General features: G+C 41.0%; 1 protein-coding gene across 3 annotated transcripts in view; it reads left to right on the top strand.

Annotated features, from left to right (window-relative positions):
- Nucleotides 1-24,271, top strand: part of MATN2 (matrilin 2) — a 51,888-nt gene that overhangs the window by 4,378 nt on the left and 23,239 nt on the right. For 2 of the 3 annotated variants that reach the window (XM_053395570.1, XM_053395571.1), the window contains exons 2-6: nucleotides 2,770-2,934; nucleotides 6,093-6,662; nucleotides 8,439-8,561; nucleotides 14,010-14,132; nucleotides 23,490-23,612. In XM_053395570.1, coding sequence (XP_053251545.1) covers nucleotides 2,820-2,934; nucleotides 6,093-6,662; nucleotides 8,439-8,561; nucleotides 14,010-14,132; nucleotides 23,490-23,612 — 1,054 coding nt within the window. In that variant the 5' untranslated portion in view covers nucleotides 2,770-2,819. The remainder of the gene's footprint in view (nucleotides 1-2,769; nucleotides 2,935-6,092; nucleotides 6,663-8,438; nucleotides 8,562-14,009; nucleotides 14,133-23,489; nucleotides 23,613-24,271) is intronic. The other variant, XM_053395572.1, reaches the window with a different exon arrangement.

Raw genomic sequence — 24,271 nt, 5'->3', positions numbered from 1 at the left:
AAATGATAAGTTTGCTATATCTAAAATTCCTTTTCCTGATGCAGGTTGGTCCTCACCGGCTTCCACTTCTGTAGGTCCTCCTCGTGGTCTTTCAAAAACTTGTCTTTATCATTCACTGTCCTTATTCTTATTTTCCTTCCTTTGTATTTGAAAGATAGACCTTGGGGAAATTCCCACCTGAAGAGTATTTTGTTTCTTCTCAATAGAACGACAAGATCTCTGTAATAAGTCCTTACATCCAAAATATATTTGGGTATATCCTTAAAGATCTCCACAAATGAGTCTTCAATTTCCAAAGTTCTTTGGTAATGCAGATTCAAAATTTTGCCTCTTTCTTCTTTTGTTCTTAAAGTGATCAAACAGTCTCTTGCTTTGTTCTTTCTTTGTCTTTTACCAAGTCTAAATGCACTCACTATCTTGAATTCTTCCTTCCCCAGGTCCTGTTGCCAAAAATCTATAAATTCCTTTGTAAGGAAGTCCGCCAGATTATCTTTCTCACTTTCAGGTACAGCTCTGATTCTTAAATTTCTCTCCTTTCCTTGTAATTCAATCATAGACAGTGTCAGATCGTGATCCTCTAGTTTCTTATATACCGGTGGTATCTTCTCCTGAGTAGCAATTGCAATTTCCTTAGCTTCCTCTGCTATCTTTCGAGTTGAGGCCGATTCCTCTAATAATTTTTCAATGGACTGTGTATTAGAATTCACCTTCTTTCCCAGTTCATTAATACTTGTAGTGTTCAAGTCAATTTTTGCTGAGGCCTCAGCTACTTGTTTATTTGTTTCTGCTACTTGTTTGTTTGTCTCTGCTACCTGTTTGGTTAAATTTTCCAAAGATTCATTAATTTTGCCGAGTGCCTGGGCCAATACGTCTTCAGATGACATAGCTTTTGGTTTTACTTGCAAAGCAGCAGCTCCTGCTGTACCTGCTGCTCCGGATGTTGAGGCCCTTCTCTGATGTATAGTATCAGTCTTGTATTGTCTGCCAGACCTGGTGGTTTTTTCCTGCACCAGCTCTATCTTCCCTTTCTCATTTGCCATAACACTCTCATGTAAAACCCAAGGTCAGTCTCACGCCTAGTAGATTTGTTTTGAAGAGGAATTTTCCAAAGCTGTTATTTAGTGGCTTGAATGTTGTTGCAACATAGTCTCCTCTAGGGGGACACACTTCCAACTTTACTTTGCAACTTTTAAAACAAATATAGTCCTTATAAGTCCCCCGTGTCCCTATAAAGCCACAATTTCAATGTCCTTAAAAGTTACTTTATGGTCAGAAGCAGTTCTAAAAACACTGTATCTTTCGCAGAGTTACTTCAAGATTCTTTACCCTTAACGTGCTGACAGTTTTCCCACTGATCGGCTTTCCCAGTCATAGGCAGACCGTTCCCAGGTTTTAGAGGCAGCGGATATATCTTTACTTCCCTCTTTTCTTGCAGGTAAATAATCTCAAATTTTCTCCCCTCCGCTCCTGCAAATGGGAGGGGAAACCGCTTTTTTGATGTTGGATTTTAAGCTTTCAAAAAAAAACATCTTTCAAAGTTACAGCTTCACAGTCTCTTTGCTTTGATCTATTTACAATCTGGAAAGGCAGACTTCCTGTTTGTGCCTTTCCCGTTTCGGTGCCAAAATTACTCAAAATTTCCTCCGATCAATTCGCTTAAACCTACTCACGGGTAGTTGCTTTAGAGTCCAATTATCCAGAAAGAAATCAGCGCTCTCCGACCATGGCCGTGCGGCTTCACTCCGCGGAAAAGGTAGACGACTCTCAGCCCCGCGCCGCTCACCCCCGTCCCGTTCCGAAGCCTTTAAAAAGGCTCCTTCGCAGCCGGGAGGGGGGACGCAAATGGTGCCCGCCGAGTCTCCAAGTTCACAGGCTTCACCGCCTGTGATTTTTTCGGGTCCCCGCTTCGCCGGAGCGGCAAGACCCAGTCCCGCGGAGCCGATTCCCTCTGGAGCTCAGAGGGAATCTGCCATTATTCGCTGGCGCAACCTCTTCTGTGTAACCTGCCTCACACATGATTGTTTTGAGGAGTGAACATCCTTGGAAGAAGGGCAGAATACAAATGAATCAAATCACTGGAAGATGTTTTATAGCATCTTCTAAAGTCTTTTACAAATGTTGTTAGTCTTTTTATATAAGATTGTTAATGATGGCATTGTCTATGTTTTTAGCTTTTTTATTTTATCTATATAGGGGGACGCGGGTGGCGCTGTGGTCTAAACCACTGAGCCTAGGGCTTGCCGAACAGGACGGCTGTTCGAATCCCCTCAATGGGGTGAGCTCCCGTTGCTCAGTCCCAGCTCCTGCCAACCTAGCAGTTTGAAAGCACATCAAGTGCAAATAGATAAATAGGTACTGCTCTGGCGGGAAGGTAAACAGCGTTTCCATGTGCTGCTCTGGTTTGCCAGAAGCGGCTTAGCCATACTGGCCACATGACCCGGAAGCTGTCTGTGGACAAATACCGGCTCCCTTGGCCTATAGAGCGAGATGAGCACGCAACCCCAGAGTCGTCCGCGACTGGACCTAACAGTCAGGGGTACCTTTACCTTTACCTTTTTATTTTATCTGTATAAGCTGCCTTGTGTCCTGGATTGGTGAAAGGGTGGGATATAAATAAATATAATAACAATAACAATAATAATAATAATAATAATAATGAATTGTTGTGTGTACATTCAGAAAGAAGCAGCATTAAAAGAAAGGTGCATGACATATTTCTGGCAGTGATTGCCTGACGATAAAACTTAATCTCATTTCCTCTTGTCGCAGTGAAGTGCCCTGATTATCCATCTTGCTCCATTCTTTGTTCTTTCTGAAAAATGAAGAAAATTATCTCATGCTTCCTTTTGCTGGTTGGACTTTTCCCTGCCTTGGCCAGAGAGAAACGCTTTCCAGGGACACTTTTAAGTCAAAGAAATGATGTTTCTTTACTTGGTGAGTTGCAAGTTGGCAATATCAAACAATACCTGCATACAGTTTAGGACTTCCTAATGCTTGTAGATTGTAAGCAATGGGGAATGCGCTGCTCTGCTCTTTCGGAGGGGATGATTATTGTGGAAGCCACAACACTAGAAATAGGATAGGGAAGCAGAGAAGTAGAACAGTTTGGGAAGATGCATATACCATTATGATGAGTGGACTTTTTAAACAGGCAACACTACTTCTGGATGGACCAAAGAACCTGGTGAAGTGGCAGAGAGAGGCTTGCATAACCTTTTCCTTGCCTGCTGTTTCCTTTATCATATTACGAAACAGCCATGAATTTATGGGGGGGGAGGGGGGAGAGATACCGGTAGTTGCTTTGGAGGGATTTGGAGCAAGAAACAGTGAGCAAGAAAATAGTCAAGCACTCCCTTCTTTTCACTGCCTCTCTAGTGCCTGTTCATTTCTGGAAGTAGCTTTTACTGCTTAAAAAGGCTTGGTGGGTTGATGATTACATTCATAAATGTCTAGTTTGACACTTAAAATGGCACGTACATGTTGGGAAAATTGTTGGTATTAATAGCATCAATTATATGAATTATACCCTATTGCTTGAAGTGCCTGGAATAAACTAGTACAGTAAATCTATTTTGCTAGAAGCTCAACTAGATGACCTAATGCACATTTTATATTTCCATTGCCTATGAATGTGTCATAAACACTGGATTCCAAATAAGAGGTTAGGGATCAAAATCACAAAAATTGAAGTTCTATGTTCACAGTTGTTGTTTTAAACCTTGCTGCTTAGTATTGTTATCTTTGTTAGAATTGCGTCAGAAAGTTCCATGAGGGGGGGTATACCCTATCCTGTCCTTTCCTTTCCTTTTTGGACTACATTAATTGTAAATCAGAGCCAGAATTGTGGGCATGGTTGAACAAAGCCAGAACTTTTCATTTCCATGTGATGTTTGCAAAGACTCCAAAATTTGCCTTGGCTAGAGTGCTGCATTTGACCCAATTTCTTCTTATTTCTGATTAGTTAATTATGGAACATATACAAAATCCACAGCTTTAGTTACTAACACTTGCCCTCTGACTATTAGTATTCCAAAGCTGCATCACTACTTCTAAAACTGGTGCCAAAACAATGTCCTGGGAAGGAGAAACCTACACCTGGCGTTCAAGTAAGAGCCCTGTGACAACTGACAGGGCCCATGGAGAAGACTGTGTTGGCTTTTTGGCTCTATTCCTTCATGTACTTGAGTCTGAAAAGTTACACTAAAAATAGATCACTTAATTTTTTTACTTGAAATGATAAGCATCTTTTGAGGGTTAATCCCCCCCCCCCGACTTTTTTCAACTGCATTTGAATCAACGCAGATAATTCCAGCTTACGGCATAATTGGAAGAGAAACAATGAACTGGATCCAGCTCCTCAGATTGAGGTCCAGACTTCCTAGTTTGGTCTCCAGTGGTGACCAAACTTAAGTTCAGCCCTTCCAACTCTATTTTAATTTCTTTCTTTCTGACTTCATTCCTGCAAATATCCCTCGCGTGTTATCCATGTAAAATTATTATACCATAATTATTAGTGTTTTATTCTATGCTAGAAAAAAAGAGAGAGAAATAACTGCATACAAAAGTGAGGTAATAATATGGAAAACTAATAAATACGCCAGCATTTCTGTATCTCATTAGAATTGGAATGCCATTTTTGCTCATTTTGGAGGATGTTCAGCAACCTCTGGTTCTGAAAGCATTAGCAACCTTTCTATGACTCTCTGAAGAAACCTTGACTGGAGCCCCCAAATGAATAAAACATAGTTACTTCATAGACCACAAATAACATTGTTGTTCTGTGCCCACAAATGTTTCTGGTTGCTGACAAAAGACCAAATGAACCAAATATGGCCATTTCCCTCAATAAATTGCAGAAACATGTTTTCAGTATTTATCTATCCTTGAACCATTTGCTTAAGTACGCAACAATAGACAACAGTACAAAAAACAAAAACAAAAACCTTATTTTGACATTGTATCTCCCCAAGATGGAATGTTGCTTCAGTGATTATAGAATTTGCAGACTCAGGATAGGAGCCCATAATGTTGGGTGCTTACCACTAGCTAAAATTTGGTTGTTGCCTACATCTTTTATGCTAATCCACAATTCTTCTTTTAGTATTATTAGTACAGTCAAACCTCGGATCACAAACGCCTCCGTTTTGGAGCGTTTCGGCTCCTGAACGCCGAAAACACGGAAGTAAATGTTCCGGTTTTCGAATGTTTTTCGGAAGCCGAATGTCTGACGCAGCTTCCGCTTGGGTGCAGGAAGCTCCTGCAACCAATCGGAAGCCGCGCCTTGGTTGTCGAACATTTCGGAAGCCAATTGGGCTTCCGGAATGGATTACATTCGACTACCAAGGTTTGATTGTAGCATGTTTATACTCCACCTTTCTTCCAAAGAGGTGAGACTGGTATATATGTGACTCGCCCCTCCCATTTCAGCCTTACAACAACCCTGTGAGGCAGGCAAGACTGAAAGATGGTGACTGTAGCAAGGTCATCCACTGAGCTTCATGGCTGAGTGGGGATTTGAACCTCGGTCTCCCAGGTCCTAGTCCACCACTCTAACCACAAGACTAAAAATATTGGTAGATTGAGTGACTGTGGGTTGTAAATTAAATTTCATTTGCTTCCTAGTTCTCAATTCAAAATAGAAGCACTCTACCTGACCCATCAGGGACGCGGGTGGCGCTGTGGGTAAAACCTCAGCGCCTAGGACTTGCCGATCGCATGGTTGGCGGTTCGAATCCCCGCAGCGGGGTGCGCTCCCGTCGCTCGGTCCCAGCGCCTGCCAACCTAGCAGTTCGAAAGCACCTCCGGGTGCAAGTAGATAAATAGGGACTGCTTACCAGCGGGAAGGTAAACGGTGTTCCGTGTGCTGCGCTGGCTCGCCAGATGCAGCTTGTCACGCTGGCCACGTGACCCGGAAGTGTCTGCGGACAGCGCTGGCTCCCGGCCTCTAGAGTGAGATGAGCGCACAACCCTAGAGTCTGGCAAGACTGGCCCGTACGGGCAGGGGTACCTTTGCCTTTACCTTAACTGACCCATCATACTCACTTTGGGGAATTGTTTGTTTTATATATCTGCTTTCCCCCCTCCTTTTTCAGAAAACTTTTGCAATAACAAACGGCTGGACCTTGTGTTCATCATCGACAGTTCTCGCAGTGTTCGCCCTTATGACTTTGAGAAAGTGAAAGAATTCATCTTAACCATCTTGCAGTTTTTGGACATTGGCCCGGATGCCACTAGAGTGGGACTCATTCAATATGCCAGCACGGTCAAACAGGAATTTTCCCTGAAGACCTTTAGGAGGAAACAGGATGTGGAGAGAGCAGTGAAAAGAATGTTGTACCTGGCCACAGGTACCATGACGGGATTAGCCATTCAGTATGCAGTGAACATCGCATTTTCAGAATCTGAAGGGGCTCGGCCACTCCGACAGAATGTGCCTAGAGTGATCATGATAGTGACAGATGGGAGGCCTCAGGATCCTGTCGCAGATGTTGCCGCAAAAGCCAGGAATTCGGGAATTCTGATTTTTGCTATTGGCGTGGGAAAAGTAGATATGAATACCCTCAAGTCCATTGGGAGTGAACCTTATGAAGACCATGTGTTTTTGGTTGCAAATTTTAGCCAGATTGAAACGCTGACTTCTGTGTTCCAGACTAAACTTTGTGGTAAGGCTCTTAAAAGCAGATTTTGAAAGTTTTGTTGAAAATTCTTTTAAAGGTGCCTCCCTACCTCCCTCTTGTTTTTAAAAGAAACAGAGGCATGCCAGAACCATGGGCTCCTTATCATGAAAGACAAATTGCAGTGTGTTTGATGAATAGACAGGTTTTTTGAGAAGCACCACAAATAATTATTTAAGGCTGCGTTCAGATGCAACAACAGAAAACAGTTTTCCATTATGTACATGAGCCACAGTGAACCTTGGACACACACACTTTCCCTTTCCCTTTCTTCGCATGTGAAGGGAGGAAATGTAAAACTTCTGATTGCAGTCAATAATGAACTGCATCTTCCTGTTTTCTCTGAATATGGTAAGCTGCCATAGGTCATTCACCTGTACATGCCAGAATCAAACAATAGTTTAATATCCTGGTTTGTTAATTAACTATGATTTGTACAAAGAGTTTCCCATGTTCAGACAGAATGGGAAACTGGATGGTTACAAACCTTGTATGAAAGCTGTCAATGTCCCTTCAAGCACAAAACTCATTGTGGCTCATACATGTGGCAACAAAAGATGATTTATCATTATGTCTAAATCTTAATATAAATTTAATATCCTGTATGAAATTCACAGTCATACTAGGATTAAAGTCTTCTCTATGACACGATAGATTTATTTCTATTTTACATTGGGTACCAATCAGCTGTGATGTTCCTGATCTTCAGTCTGGTTGACCATGTGCAATTTCTGCACATGTGAGTACATTCTTACGTTTCTGTTATTCTCAGGGTACAGTTGGCGTAGGATTTGTGTCTTTAGGAATCTGTGGTATGTTCCTGAAGATAGAAATGACATCCACACATTAACAGGGAAATCAGAAATTGTGATAGTTTGAACATGGACTGCAAAATCTAAAATGCATTTCTTCCAAATAAATTTTATTTTTTTAAGGGGGTGGTTATAAACACCTAGCATGTCATAGTTCTCACTGTGGTATTAGAAGAACATGGACGGTCCACACAAATTATTCAGGATTTACTCTCATTTGCATATACATCTCTCCATAATCTTATCACATTCTGACTCACATGAAAGCTCTCTCTGTGTTTTGTTACTGAGCTTTGAACATAAATTTGTGAATTGACCTTTAGGGCATGCTTGCCTGGAGCTTGAAACTGCCCCCCAAAATCCTGAAAATCAAGATACCATTTGCACAAAGAAACCACCACGCTGACATCAAATCTTAAATTGTGTGGACAGCACATTCCCCGAACCCTCTTTTTATCCTCATCTGCAATACAGATTTGCTAAACACCAGTGGGTATGGGGACTGTGGGTATTAGATACATTCACTTAATTCATCTAGCAAGCCCATCTGATCACTTTGGATAACAAAAGGGGCAGTGTGATGTGTTGGATAGAATGGTGAACTTGGACCAGAGGACTTGCAATAGTGGGTAAAACTCTGCTCAGTCATAATGAAATACGATGCTATGGCTGCAACTAACAGGAAGTAAAGGATAGGAGTACCGATGCACACATGGCTGGGTTTGTGAAGGGATTACTTTAGTGTGGGATTTTTATACGAAGATGTCCATAAAAAAATATTTTTGAGCAGGAAAGACTATTTTGGTGTTTGTTTCATTCCTTTAATATGCATGTTTTCTTTGTCCGTTGAAAGAAAAATCTCTTATCTAGGTTTTTACTCCTCTTACCTAGTCTTTTTGTATATTAAGTCTTTCGCAGAAGTAGTTTTGTTTAATTACTTTTCTTTTTTCAGTCCAACACATGTGCAGTGTGACTGAACATAGCTGTGATCATTTCTGCATCAACACTCCTGGATCCTATGTATGTAAATGCAAACAAGGGTATATTCTGAACTCGGACCAGAGGACTTGCAATAGTGAGTTTTCTATTGTATCTCTCTTATATCTTACCACCTCATAAATACAGTCTTTGGTGTAAAATTGCAAAGCTGTTGTGGTCTCAACTGCCTGAAAACATTTGACATTATTTCCTGGGAAAATCAATATATCCACTCCTGGTAACTTTTTTTTATAAGGTAAAATGGTGGAATGGTTTTTTGGTGTGTGTATCAACATATTCTAAGAAAGCTACATGTTACGTTTTCTCTACTACAACATAGTGCAGTTTCTGATGTAAATGTAAGGCTGTACTTTCCTTTGCTACATATCATTGGCTGCTTCTGGTGGGAACTGGACAATTCTCAGCATAACAGCACCCAGGATATTATGCACTATGCCTAATGAGGAAACATCTTTGAGGGGGGAATTGCTAACATTTTCAGCAACAGATCCATGTTTTTTTGTGGTTCTGCCCACAGGAACACCAACATTGCTATATAGTTGGTAGTACCTGTACTTCTTGCCTATGTCTTTCCCCTTTCAATTCTCCCATCATTTTAATAGTAGGAAAACTTTTAAAAAACACTTTGCACTTCCATTTTGTCTCACATTTTCTTTTTCCTCTGTGCCAAAGATTTCTTCACTTTCCTTGCCAAAACTGTGTGATATCTAGTCTCAGCTATTGTCATGGTTATTGCTTGCTATAGTGTAGAATACATTTAAAATTTAAAATGTTTTATCTAAGATCCGGAGTCTTAGACTAGGACTTCTCTTCTGTTTACGTCACCCTGTAACATGTTGAAAAAATAATTAGCTGCAATACTCTGTTCAGAAGATCAACGTGGCATTGTGGCACCAAATGCTTTATACACTTCTTCACAGTGTTTATAGTGAAGATTTCCCTCAGAGGCAAATCATTATGTTTTTCCTCCACTTGTGTCTCAAAATAAACATTATATAGTAGTACATGGCTTTTTTTGAATTCTGAGTGGCCTGCCTTCCTATGATAACTTAGTTCAAGTTATGTACAGCAAAGTGATAAAAATTACAAATAGCATGGGCATAATTAAATAGAAGGTGCCCCTACACCACCAGTTTATGACATACAGCTTATTGCCTTCTCTTATAAAGTACTGATTTAGGACAAATAAAATAAAAAATTTCCTTCCAGTAGCACCTTATAGACCAACTAAGTTTGTTATTGGTATGAGCTTTCGTGTGCATGCACACTTCTTCAGATATCTTCTTCAGATGTATATGAAGAAATGTGCATGCACACGAAAGCTCATACCAATAACAAACTTAGTTGGTCTCTAAGGTGCTACTGGAAGGAATTATTTTATTTTGTTTCGACTACAGCAGACCAACACGGCTATCTACCTGTAACTGATTTAGCACAGTAGTGCAGAAAATTGGCTGCAAGGAACATTATGATGAGTGGTGCCCAATGGGTGACCATGAAAATTGCCAGAAATTGGTGCAGTAGGAATGCGCATTAATTCACCAGTAGAATCGCCATTCCTGACACAGCACATAAGTGTCTTCACTGCAATCAAGTGCAGAGAGAATGAGAGCCATGGAGGGAGCAAGAGTGATGATGGTCCATTTATATACCTTTCTAAAGGTTTTTCTCGCTTTTTAAAAAATGGCATAGTTATATTGTGGCCTAAGCTAAGTATAGATTCCCGAAGATATTTTTTCCCTGGTAACTATGGCCAAGGAAGCATGTGTGGCAGCTGAAGATGTATGCGCTGCTGATGGCCCTGTCACACCTATTGTAGAATATTAAGAAAGGAAGATGCTAGAACAGTTTTGTTGGCAAGGGTTAGATTCAAGCTGATGCAGCCCTAGTGTGATTTATTTATTGCCTTATTTTAATGATTTGTTTTACATATTAATATGCCACCTTTCAGAATGACAGTTTGCATCAAATAAAAGAAATTAAAAAAACACCACTACTACAGTGTGATCCAAAAATATTGAGTGGATTCATCTAACCAGCCCCATCAGCAGAAGCTTTCTGGCCAGGGTTTTCCTCCTCTTTCTCCCACTGCACCACATAAAATTGGCTCTGAACCACCCCAGAACAGTGTGCAAGAGGAAGAAAGCAGTATCATTCTGTTTGGCAAGCTGGAATGATTACATAGATTGAATGTTGGGAAGAGTGTGATGTTGATTTCCACTCATTGTATTTTTTATTTTTTTTATTTGCATGTGTTGTAGAATGTCCAGAAGCATATAAGGCCAAAAGCACATTCCTCACATGGTCTCTAATCTCTGCAGATATAAATAAGACTTGTTTACATTTTCAGACAATACATGGTCAACATTAACCAGATGTATTTCACTAAATGCTAGCATCGGCTTTCAGTTAACTTCCACACTAAATTTAACATCCTCAAAATCACTTACCCTTTCTAATCTCTCAAAGTCACTGGCTATAATTCACATCTCATTAAAGTAAATGGCAAGGCTCTCACTAGTAGTTCAGGTTTGTGAATTTCACTCGCTGGCTGCAGTTCCACAACCAGTTTATATATGTGACCCATTAATTTAATCAGCATTGACTTAGGCGTACAGGAAATGTGCCCCTGTGTTAAATGGCTTCCCTACACCCAATATCCAGATGTTGAGTGTGGTTGCCTGTAGCAGGAAAAGCCTGAAGTGTACATGTATCAAAGAAGGGTACTTTAAAGTATTGATATTACAAGTCTGGAATTCCCCGCACAGAGCAGCCTGCAACAACTTATCCCTTCCTATTTTTAAAGAGAGTTTGAAAGGGGGGGAGGAGGAGTTTGGAAGGCTTCTTAAAATCGATTAAAACCATTCTGCTCACTAAACAGAATTGGTTCATCAAACAGATGAGAGTTCATTTTATTTTTAGTGTCAAGATCGGGAGCAGTCAGTGGGGTCACTGCCATGGAAACCAGCCTTTTGGCATTGGGGTTTTTTGCTGCTTACAAGGACAGCGGCTGAAAAAGGATGGCAGTGAAGTTGGACTGGCTCAGGCACACCAGAGAAAGCATCAGATTGGCTCTGCTGGTGTGTTTGTGTCCTGGTAAGCAGCAATGATGAAGCCCCAACAGCCCCATTGTTTTTTTTCTGCAACAGACTAACATGGCTATCCTTAGCTTTACTGTTATTTTGTTTGTGTTGTTGGTTTCTAAATAGTTGCACCATTTAAATAATGTTTTGTTTATTCTCACATTTGGGCAATTAAGATTTCCTTTTTGAAAGGAAACAAAATGTGTCAGGCATAGAGGGAACTTTGAAGAAACTAGATATAGCGTATCCAGTTTGTTTGTGCAGAAAACAAACCTATAGTAAGTCTTGGCTGGGGAAAAAGTAAGCATGCCATTCTCTGGGAAAGCATGCGTGTATTTGTCACAGTGAGCACAGATTGTATAAGTAAACAGTTGCTTCTTTTACCAAATATTTAATCTATATTTTCAGAATTATGTCTAGGTTTTTAAAGTATCAGTATCACATTTCAGTTTTGACACTTTGTTTTAGAATGTTTTATTTTTTTATGAAGTTGTTTATATATCATGGGCTTGTGTTAAACATGACTTGCTTATTTTAATCTCTTTCTCACATTTATCTTTAAATACGTCCAAATCTCCCTCGTCATAAATTCTGGAGGTAGGAAAAACAATCTGAATAAGCAAGGGTGACTTTAAATCATTTAAGTAATACTGATTGTGAATATTTAGTTTCTAGGCAATTAGTGACCTGATACTGGTTTTTAAAAAGCAATACTGCAAAGTATTTTCTTTTTTAATTGCTTGAACCCTATTTCTTGAGGGAGATCTTTCTAGCTTAAAAGATATTTCAGAATTTTAAACTAAAAGCATATTTATACTGCTACCAAATCTGCCGGCTGGCTATATATTGGCTTTGGGATGGGACCCCTCTGCATTGCAGAAGATAGAGACATGTTTTAAGGCACCCACTCAACTCACACAGAGCATAGTTCATGTAGGAGATTACCAGCCAAACCTAACAAATGCATATTCTTGCTAGTTAGCATGAGAAGGGCCTAAGTCCACAGAGCTATCTGTCCACAGAGTATCTGCTGATAGGCAGATACTCAGACCATACAATTGGTAGAGAGGGCTGTGTGGGACCTCATTTCCCGTCCTCTCCTAGAGAGGAAGGAGAAAGTATAGTACTTTCTGTTCCTCTCTCTGTTCCTTTGACTAGTGTTGGATGCAGATATACCTCTGCTTGCTGCAGCTTTTAGGCACATGGCTGAAGCTGGTTATGTTGTAAATATAAGTGTTTTGCCTGCATAGTTTTTACTGCTGCCACTTCTGTGAACCAGTGCAATATTATAAGTAAGTAAATTATATATATCTTTACTTACTTTACAAGCTGTTGCCTGATTCTTTGTTAAGCAGGGTAAGAGGGGGAAAGCCAACTGACTTTGTTAGCTGGATTTGCTCCAAAGGAGGTTTTGCAGCCTAATTCCTATGCTTCTGATTTTGCTGCCGAGGTTAGGATTTTGAAACTGTTCAACCCACACATGTGGGAGCCCAGAGAAATGAATTGCAATTAGTATATCTTCTCTTACCTATTACAGTGGTGCCTCGCTAGACGAAAAGAATCCGTTCCGCGATTCTCTTCGTCTAGCGGTTTTTTCGTCTTGCGAAGCAAGCCCATTGACAGCTTAGCGGATTAGCGCTACAGCTGTCAAGCGGCTTTTCGCGATCAGCTGTTAAGCGGCTTATCAGCGGAACAGCTGATAAGCGGCTTAGCGGCTTAGGAAAAGGGCGAAAAAAGCTAAAAAAACCCGCGGGGGGACGCAATATTTTTTCGTCTTGCGAAGCAACCCCATAGGGAAATTCGTTTTGTGAAGCGCCTCCAAAACGGAAAACCCTTTCGTCTAGCGGGTTTTCCGTCTTGCGAGGCGTTCGTCTTGCGGGGCACCACTGTAAAACCCATTCCACAGGTTACACTTTGTTGACCTCAGTTTCACTCTGCACACATTGAGAGAGGTAGCTGTGGTAGTCTTCTTCAACAAAAGCAACAGCAGAGTCTTGCAACACAGCATTTATTATGGTATAAACTGGTGGTAGCCAGTGTGGAGCCCTCCATATGTTGTGGACTAATTATCAGGAAATCTGCATAGGTTTGCAATTCAGTGCTATTCAATCTCAGAAGTTCTCCCATTTCTGTCCATGTGGTAATGAAAGATTCTGATACACCTTTAGCCAAAGTGCTTGGTTTTAAGCCAGTTGATGATCTGATTGTAACATTTGCTGTTCCTGCAGATTAGTTCTGCATCCAACAGATAATTCTGGGTAAGGTAACAAAGCAAATCTGTATGTTCACAAACATCTCCAATATTACTGTCCTCTCTGCATGCAGATACTATATGATATGAAAGATTGCAGGACCTGAGACAAAAAGAAAAGGTAGAACTGAAGATGGCACAGGCTGCAATCCCAGTTCTAAGATTGTGGTGTAATTTTTATATTTTGCAGCCCAGGACCTATGCGAAGTCGAAAAGCATGATTGCGAACAGATATGCGTCAATACACCCGGATCCTATGTTTGCCAGTGCTATGATGGTTATGAACTTGAGGAAGATGGAAAGAAATGCTTCAGTATGTATCTGCTTCCTATTGTTCTTATACTTAAAAAAAGAAAGCAAGGAAAAAGAGGCTGTTTTTACTGCGATAACTGTCTTGGATATCTCTTAGCCCTCCAAGGCCAGAGAAGCGTACCCAGCTGCCCCCTCACCTGCTTGGGCCTGCCACAGGGTCCCATTGGTCACTCTCATTCCCATGAAGAAGGTCACTTATGACTGCAGGCAGATCAACCTCTCTAGTTTCTAGTCTCCTATATTCAGTTTGGAGTATCAGGGATGACAAGGTGGCTGAGACCCATAAGCTGTCAGCTCATACTTTACATTGCTTGTGGGGAATGGAAGGTTCTGCTGGCTGCGAAGCCGTAAGATAAAATCTTACAGAACTAATGTAGGAATAGGATGAAGGGAAGGAAGAATTCATGTGGTGCCACTGTAGAAATTTCTCTAAGCAGGAGAACTGCAGCAATGGCAGGAAAATTATCAGACACAACAACAAACTAATAAGTTTAAGGGCACAAGCTCTTTGTGGTAACTATGTGAGTTGTTCCTAATGTTATGATTGATCTGCTGTTTCCCACATTGTGGACTTCCCTTTTCTGGATCTGGAAGGGCTCCACACCTCCACATTTCATTAAAGAGTGTTCCTTGATGCTAAACAACTGTCTTTCTCAGGCTCCAGTTTTTAAAAGCTTGCTAAAAAAATATGTGAAAGCATACTGATTCCATCATATGTTCAAGTTTTCTTAGGCCCATAAACACAGTCACACCCCAATACTTTGTAAGCAAAACAGCTTCCCACAGCTGTACATTCTCTCTTGCAAACTTCACTCTGAAACCCATAAAACTTATTGCTTTTCAAATAACAGCTGTTTTATGTTACTACTTTGCATGAGGAATGGGTTGTTCTTTGTTCTAATGAATACTTTACTTTCTGAGTGCTGAATACTTAAACTTATTATATATAAATCGGATGCATTTCCATTTACATGCACTATGTTCTCTTTTTGTTTATTTAAGTATTTTCATTTGTTTGAATACCTCCTGTCCTATGTCCTACTGAGATCCCTAAAAATCAAAGCCATCTTCTTTTGTATAGTATTTGTTAATTTCTCCAGGGGCACATAGACACACTAGCTCTTCTGTAACTGTGCAACTCCTTTCCCCTAGAGAGTTCTCATAGCCCAAATATCTAGCTTAAGTGCCATAATACTTTTCTTTTTCTTCAAGCTAGGGCTGAGCTATAGGTAGCTCTCAGATCAGCTAGAAGCTGAAACAGACTAAAGAGACTGATGGGAAGTCTTTTACAGCTTTTTCTATCCGGGAGGCCCCAATGGCCAACTTGGGGAGAGGGGAGGGACTAATCCAGAGCCTGAGAACATTTCACTAGGAGGAACTTGTTCCAAGGATGGAACCCAGTTCTAGCCCTGGCAGCTTCTGGCACTTCAGGGACACAAGGGTTTAAAAAAAGCATTTCCATGCAATTTCAACCATGGTATAAGCTTCTCTACTGAGACTTAAATATATTCTAGGCTCATTGGAAAATTTAGCAGGAGCTTATTAGTGGCTTTTGGAATGATGAGTCCTCTTCTCACTGCTCAAAACATGTCTATTCTCATATTCATATTATGTATTTTCCCTTCCTCTTGACCTAATTCTATAGAGGTGTGGCTTCTCTACATTTAGCTTGGAGGAACTCCATAATACAGTATGTGCAGCTTAAAGGCAGCTTAGGCTGAAGTCCTATGTACCTCCAAATGAGTAAATCTAAATGAGCACAGTGGGACTTACAGTGGTGCCTCACAAGACGAAATTAATTCGTTCCACGAGTTTTTTCGTCTAGCGAATTTTTCGTCTTGCAAAGCACGGTTTCCCATAGGAATGCATTGAAAATCAATTAATGCGTTCCTATGGTCAAAAAAAGTCCAAACAAAGCCAAATTTGGTACAACAACAGTTTATTAAGTGCTCTTTAAAGTCACACATACTGTAAAGAGCATTTCAAAAATTGGAAGGAACAATAAATTAAGTTTCTAAACATGACAGAAAAACATTTAAAAATCAACAAAGTGCACAGTACATACATTTTCTAAGACTCTGGGGGACCACTCGAAGAAGGCTCCTCTTCCACTCTTTGCTTCTTGCTGAGGAACCTGTCCATGGTCTGCTGCTTCATCCGCCTTTTCAGCAGCTCCCTGAAAGCCAACATGACCGTCGCATCAAAAGTGTTCGCCTGGTCATGTGCCACGTGCTTGTTAGGGTGGTGCTGCTGTGCAAAAGCCTGCACCTCATTCCACTTCTGGCAAATGTCACAAAACAACATAAAAATGCAGAAAAAACCCACACAAGCTCCCAGATTCTTGCAAACCTCTCCCCAACACCAAGTCCTTGAATTCTAAACACCCCAACCCAAAATCCAAAAACCCCCAAAAAACTTACCAAATGGCTGCAGAAGAAGTTTTGGAAAAGCTTCAAAAATTCAGCAAAGTCTTTAAAAAGCTCAGAAAGGCTACCACACCGCGTGCTATGTGTTGCTCCTCGAAGTCAAGTCGCAACTGCACCTCTTCAAGCAATGCACCCTGGGTTTTAAGACAAAGGAAACAAACTTGCAAGACGTTTTCATCTTGCGAAGCAAGCCCATAGGGAAATTCATCGTGCGAAGCAACTCGCAAACGGAAAACCCTTTCGTCTTGCGAGTTTTTCGTCTTGCGAGGCGTTCGTCTTGCGGGGCACCACTGTACTTCCAATTGTGTGCTGAAAAATCTTTTTTTTTTTTAAATGAATGCCCTTACCCTAGCCATATTTACTTAGATTTAATTATCATTGATTTCAGTGGACCTTTATCCATTTAACAGTGCTTAAGGTTGTGGTCCTGTTGTACACTCCATTTTAGTTTTTTCTACACCTTGAACTTTTAAGATACAATTTGCAGTGGCTCACGGGAATACTGTTCCCTTACATTTCCAGTGGTCAGGCATGAGTGTTGTTGCTTAAGTAGCTAAAACTTTACCACCTGAGCACAAGGGAGAGGTGTCAGCAGGTTCAGGGGAACCCCAAGTTTTGCAGAAGACAAAAGTGCTTTCTTTCTCAAGAGTGGATTATATGTGCCAAATGAAATACTACTACTTTTCTCAAGAGTAGATATGTGCCAGATACTATTAGTTTCAAAAACCTAGACTAGTCATGTTGTCTGAACATCTCAACTTTACCCCAGGAATAAAGAGTAAATTACAGTCAAATCAGAGCCCAGCCATTCTGAATTCTGTGTGATGCTTAATAATTGAATCTATGGGACAGAAAAAAACTAAACAGTTTAAACATCAAGAACCGATGTTTTGACAGAACTGAAGTAATACTGCAACACAGCACACATGTGTATGTGAAAACACACAAAAGATGTTGCATATGTGGTGTTTTGTGTGTGTACATTATCCCTCACCAGATAAAATTGTGTTCCCTTCACTGTTAATATTAGAGATGACTGACCCTCATCAGGTCAGTTCTTGCAACTCTTCATTGGAATCCATTGCACTATGGATTCATTGGAATCCATTGCACTATTGCAACTCTTCATTGGAATCCATTGCACTATATGATTGGGACCAGACCATAGAAGGCAATATGTTCAGTACCCTCCACACCCTTCTGGCTTTCAAACAATGTGAAATATTTAACAAAAGTAGTAATCAGAAGCAGATAAACATGTTTTCAGGGGAAAGGAACAACAACAAAAAACAGATGGGAGAATTGTAGTCAGGTTTTTTCCACGCCAATGGCCAATATCCCTAGTAACAGCAACAATCTATGCATATATTCTCTCTCCTGCAATACAGCAGACTAGCTGAAGTGACTTTAAGATATACGTCTGTCAACTACCTTGCTGGGAATTATCTCTAAAGCAAATTTACATGTAAAGTATAAGAAGAACCAAACTGCCATTTATTTGTTTATTTATTTAAAAAGGTCTAATGGAAAGTTTTGCCTGCTTTACACTGATAGAAGTTGGTCTAATAAAATATCATCTTAAATGCTCTTCATTGCTAGATATTCCTATAAATGCTATTCAGATAAATGTTATAAATAGTTGGTCTATATGCTGTCCTATAAGTTCAGTATGTTTACAATTCATATTGCCTCATTTCAAAGTGGATATTGTAGAGCTGTAAAAGATTTATTATGTTTTTGTATATGCTGGAAGCTGCCCAGAGTGGCTGGGGCAACTTAATCAGATGGGCAGGGTACTACTACTACTACTACTACTACTAATAATAATAATATGATGATGATGATGATGATGTGTGTAATAATTGGGACATTTTAGTTTAGAAAAAGGGCAAGCAAGAGGGGACATGATAGAGATTTATAACATCATGCATGATGTCGAGAAAGTGGATAGAAAGAAACTGTTCTCAGGAAGCTGAATGCTGGTTGTAGCCAATGCTAGTCCTGCTCAGAGCAGACCCACTGAAATTAAGGGACACAACTAATATCCATGAATTTCAATGGGTCTACTCTGAGTAAGGGATCCAACCCTATTACTCATCTATTCGCCAAAGGCGCTAGTCGCTGACTACTTTTGTAGTTTCGAAATAACTTTGTAATATATGTTTTCCCATTGATTGGGACTTCATTAGTATAAATAAGTAAATTATATCCTGAACTGTACTGTGGTTAGAGTAGATTGCTGTTACTATAATTTTGTCTCACGAGGCTGCTGAAAAATTGCGCTTGAGATTTTTAAGGGAAAGCTGATTATTGCTTTAATTTTCAAGAAATGTTCCATATGACTGTCTTCGGTCTGGAACAAGGAAGGTGTTTGCCAGGAAAGTGGTTATACATCCTACATGACGGAAAGTCTAAATTGCTTGGATTTTGCCCAATTTCTTTAAGTCAGCAAAGCAGAAACTCCCATAATGTGAAAGAATATTATCAGCTGCTTTTTGTTCTGTTTTCCCAAGGTTGCCTAAATTATGGCAGAGTTATAGTTGTGGGATTTGGGGAGAATGCATTAATCCAAACAAATGGACATTTAAAAAAAATTAAGTAATATGATTTTGGAACGTAAAAAGAAATATAACAGGATCTAGCAGCTAGTTCATAATGGCTTAGTTGGCACTGTTGGGAATGCCGTACTTGGTAAAATTTACATGAAACATGACATTATTTCAAGGGCAAAAAATGGAAACTTTGTTCTTTTTATTAGTCCGAATGATCTAAGAAACCACTTTGTGATTTGATTATGTTTATCCTTTGTTTAGAATAATTCTTTAAAAACTGACACAAGCTCCACAGAGATAAATACAGTTCAGCTTCATCTATCCAAAATCTGCAGAGCATTCCAAACAATTTAGAATGTCCTGAAAGAGGGTTTGATTAACAGGTTTACATTTAGGCAAATAGAAGATATTTGATAAGGGCACAAATATATTTTAATAAGCAGAAATTTTGGGTAATGGGAGTTTGCACAATGACAGATATACAATGTTTAATATTTTCAGGGTATAGCTTACACCATTTCACAACCACTTTCACAAATTAGTTTACTTTTGGCATCTTGCCTAGTGCTTTGTAGATAAATATTGTGTCCTGTTTGTATTTAGTGAATATAAATTACCAAAATGACTACAACAATGCTTCTTGCTGTCAAAGAGCAATACAAGCCCAGTATGGTGTAATGGCTAGAGGGTTGGCTGGGAAGGCCCAAGTTCAAACAGCTGTGAAGTTCAATGGGAGGCCCTGCGGCTAAGTTGCCTAATTTATAAGGTTGTTGTAAGGGGGGGATAGGGGACGGAGAATAGCATGCATGCATCTTTCAGCTTCTTGGAGGAAGAATGGGATAATAATGTAAGTAAACAAGTCATGGTGAACTATGAGGCCAGGGTTTACATTATAATCTTGGTAACACAGAGGGACAAAACTGCGCAATTTCTGTTCTCATCCTGAAGCAAAGTTCTTAACCAGAGGTACTATTCCTGGGTTAGCGGAGTCTGTAACCTGAAGCATCTGTAACCTGAAGTGTATGTAACCCGAGGTACCACTGTAGTTTGCAGAACAGTAAGTGGCTTCATTGGACAGTTGCCAGATCCACAAATTGCTCATTCCTTTAAATGCTCTTTTAAGGGAGAGAGAAGGATGCTGCTGTGTTCAACCATGCCCGCTTATGTCCTCCACCATTTGCTATGGTGGTGCTCAAATAAGGTCCTCTTGATGGAGAGAACAGGTGCGGGGAATCAGGGTTGAAACAAGGGGTGAAGCGTAGAGGCTACACCCTTTCTCAGAGGGTTTAAAAGGGTGACATCATATTTCTTTACCATTTATCCACATAATTAGCTGGCCCCGGTGGGAATTGGAAAATTCACAATGAATTGATATCACAACACAATAAACTGGTTCTACAGGGGAGAAGGAGAGTCAGTATGGTACAATGTAAAGTATAGACTAGAACATGGGAAACCTGGGTTCAAATCCCTGTTCAGCTATGAAACTCAGTGAGAGACCCTGGGCCAGTCACAGTCTCTCATACCTTTTTTCTCCTTGGAGGAAAGGCAGGATATCAATGAAACAAACAAATTGACCCAGGGATGCCATTTTTGGTAGATGCTCAGTGTTGGGTACAACATGGAGCATCTACCAAAAATGGCATTCCTGGGTCAATTTGTTTGTTTCATTGATAACCTGCCAATATGGAATTCTTTCTTCAGTGTTGTATGGAGAGAGCAGGGCTTTTTTTCAGCCTGAACTCACTGGAACTCAGTTCTAGCACCTCTCAGGTGGGCTTCACTGTCATTCTAAGAGAACGAGTGAGGTGTTCATGGTGAGTTCCAGCACCTTTTTCTTCTTCTGGAAAAATAGCACTGGAAGAGAGAGACTAGTTCTAACCAAATTACTGCTTCCCAAAGGATCCAGTTCCTGAATATTGTTTCGTACTCACCACATTTTAAGTAACACCCTCGGTTTCTTCCAAACTGTAAATTTTTCTAGGCGATGACAAAGGAAACTTTCCTGTTTAACCTCGAGCAGTCAGAGTCAAGTTTATTTTGGCTGCACTGTGATAGTCAAGAAAGAGAACTGATTGCTGTTGAGCATCGGTGCTCAAATGTCTATTAGAACAGCTAGCACAGAGTTTGGTATTAGTCGGACTGAGTACAGCACCATTTCTACACCCATGTGCTTTGTCTCACCTGAGGGTCCATGAAGGCAATTTTAATTTCAAGGATTGTGAATGTTGCTTCCATTCCTCCAAACTCTGCAGCCCAGATGTATGGCGTGCTTAAACCAAATAGGGAATCTCAGATCAGGGGGCCAAATGCAACCTTCCAGGTCTCCCCATCTGGCCCTCAGAACTCTCTGCAGGCCATCTACCCTCTCCTTAAACCATACCCCTCACTGGCTCTGCTAAACCACCTGAATGTCTTTGCCTGGCTTCAATGTGTCCTTGGACTCTGATAATGCCTCTGGCTTGCCTGCTCCTGTTCATCAGGCAGTGGCTTTTTCCACCTGCCTTGCCCCAACCTTAGCAGCCTTCCCCAGACCATGTCTTTGAGAACTGCAGAAGCAGCAGGGAAGAGAAAAGAGGAGCTTGGGGAAAATTTTTTAAATAAAAAACCCACAATTTTATAAGTTGTGTTCCTTGTTTCTCAATTTGATCCTTTTACATGGTTTTGTGGTATTTAATGCATTGTGACTTGCTGTTATTTTTACTGATTATAGTTTAGTTAATTTTTTTTATTGTAATTGATAAGTGTGAACTATATAATTATTATTTGCTATTTAATTTTACTGTTTACTATTATATTCTAATGCATTGCTGAATATTGCTTTATTTTATATAAGTTGTTTATTTTAAAGTTATTGTGACTTTTTCTGGTATTGGATCAGATTGTTATGAGGTGTGTGATCTTTGCTGTCTATTTTGTTGTTTCTTCAACTTGTAAACCACCTTGTGTATAGTAATATAGTATAGAAAGGCGGTATACAAATTAAAAGTTAAATGAAAAAATGAAAAGGGATGGAGGGTAGGGAGGGTGGGTGGGTGTGTAGCCTACTGCAGAAAGGTGAAATTCACATTTGTTGTTTCCACACACACCCCTTTGCCTCTGACCCTGCCCTCCACAGACATGTGGCCCCCTGAAGGTTTCCCAGATTGGAATGTGGCCCTTAGGCTAAACATATTACTTAAAAAGGTAAAGGTAAAGGACCCCTGACAGTTAAGTCCAGTCACAGACGACTCTCAGGTTGGGGTGCTCATCTCGCTTTACTGGCCGAGGGAGCCAAAGTTTGTGCGCAGACAGTTTTTCCGGGCCATGTGGCCAGCATGACTAAGCCGCTTCTGGCGAAACCAGAGCAGTGCACGGAAACGCCATTTACCTTCCCGCCGGAGTGGTACCTATTTATCTACTCACACTTTGACGTGCTTTCAGACTGCTATGTTGGTAGGAGCTGGGACTGAACAATGGAAGTTCACCCTGTCACGGGGATTTGAACCACCAACCTTCCGATCGGCAAGCCCTAGGCTCAGTGGTTTAGACCACAGTGCCACCTGCGTCCCTCCAATATGTTCCTTACCCGTGGTTTAAGTTATCACTGGCCCCTTACCAACCCACAGCTGACTTGCACAGGAAAATTGTCCACTGTGTAGTTCACACAGTTGGCTTCCAACATCTTCAGGGGATGATGGAATTCTCCCCTTTCCCCAGGACACCTCACTTCCCTTTCCCATGAACACAAGGTATGGAAGATCATCCCTTAGAATGAAGTTCATGTCAGCTGCTCCAACAGGATTATAGCAACAATGTGATGGGAAGGTCAGTTTAAACATGTGCTATGCTCTTCGTGTCACTGCAGTCCAAAGTGAATCTAGACGGAAAACCACACACACATTGTCCACTTCTTTCAGCAGCACCTAAGGGCCTTAGTTGATAAGTTGTTGTTATATTGGCATCCCTCTGTCTTGAGAGACAATGGCGTGAGCCTCCAGGGATGAAGTCAAGCTGCTGCGTTAGCAACACCAAAGTGACTTCCTCAGGGAGCAAGCCTGGGCAGAGTGTATGGAGGTCCTGGGCTGCCCAGATGACAACACACACACACCCCTTTGGCCTTGCTGATGTGGTCCAAAGCATAGCAGAGTTATACCTTTGTTAGCAGCTTAGCTTAGTTGCCGGCAGGAAGTGTACAAGGCACCATCCAGTCATCTTAGGGACTCCACTCCAGATTTGTGTAGGGTTTTCTTCTCCAGAAGATATCCTGCAAGGCTACAGAGGTTCAGGATCAGAGTTTTCCATCTCCTAGATGGGCTACCTGCCCACCACCAACGTTGCAAACGTTAATTTGTCAAGTTCTGTTCCTGAGTGAGCTTATGGTTCTTGTTTGTTTTTCAGTTGTAAATTACTGTGCTTTGAATAACCAAGGCTGTCAACATGAATGCATTAATACTGAAGACTCCTACTACTGTCAATGCCGCAAAGGGTTCATTCTCAATCCGGATAAAAAAACCTGCAGGCGTAAGTTTTCTACATCTATGCTCAGTTCTTTCAGATAGTAGCACACAGGTGCATACAGTCTGTTGTAAGGGGAAGTGCCACAGTTCCACCATCTGTTTTGCATGCAGGAGGTCCTGGCTACAGTCCATGGTATCTCCAATGAAAAGGATCTCAGGTTGCAGATATTCTAGAAGGGCCATTCCTAGTAGGTGAACTGGCCTAGATGAAGTTCTGCCGTAATGTACAATTAACAACACACTTCAGTACATGTGCCTATATGATACAGGTGGCAGAAAGCATGGCTTCATGTTGGGGGAAATAGGGAGAAGAGAGTGTTGCCCAACTGAGCCTCCTCCTTTGCCACCGCTCCTGGCAGTCAAAAGAAAGCAGGGTGGAAGGAAGTGAGAAGAGTCTTGTGCTGGTCTTGTGCTGGGTCCAAGGAAGGAAGCCAGGCTGACCAGCTGGCCGGCCGGTGGAGTAGCAGCAGCATCAAGAGGGGGGAGGGGGAAGGAGGCAACAGGGCCACTGCCATCCTTGCCATGGGAGGTTGCGACTCTCCAGGCTGTCAGACCCCTAGCCACCCATCCAGCTGGCCATTCCAAATAAAAACAAGGAGAAAGTGAGCTAGGTCAGGCCTGAAGAGAAGACAGTGGCTGGAGAGACCCTGGGCAGGAGCAGGC

Source organism: Podarcis raffonei, chromosome 7, assembly GCF_027172205.1.
Source record: "Podarcis raffonei isolate rPodRaf1 chromosome 7, rPodRaf1.pri, whole genome shotgun sequence".
NCBI lineage: Eukaryota > Metazoa > Chordata > Lepidosauria > Squamata > Lacertidae > Podarcis > Podarcis raffonei.
Note: the sequence above shows the minus strand (reverse complement) of the source record. Positions and strands in the feature narration are given on the sequence as shown.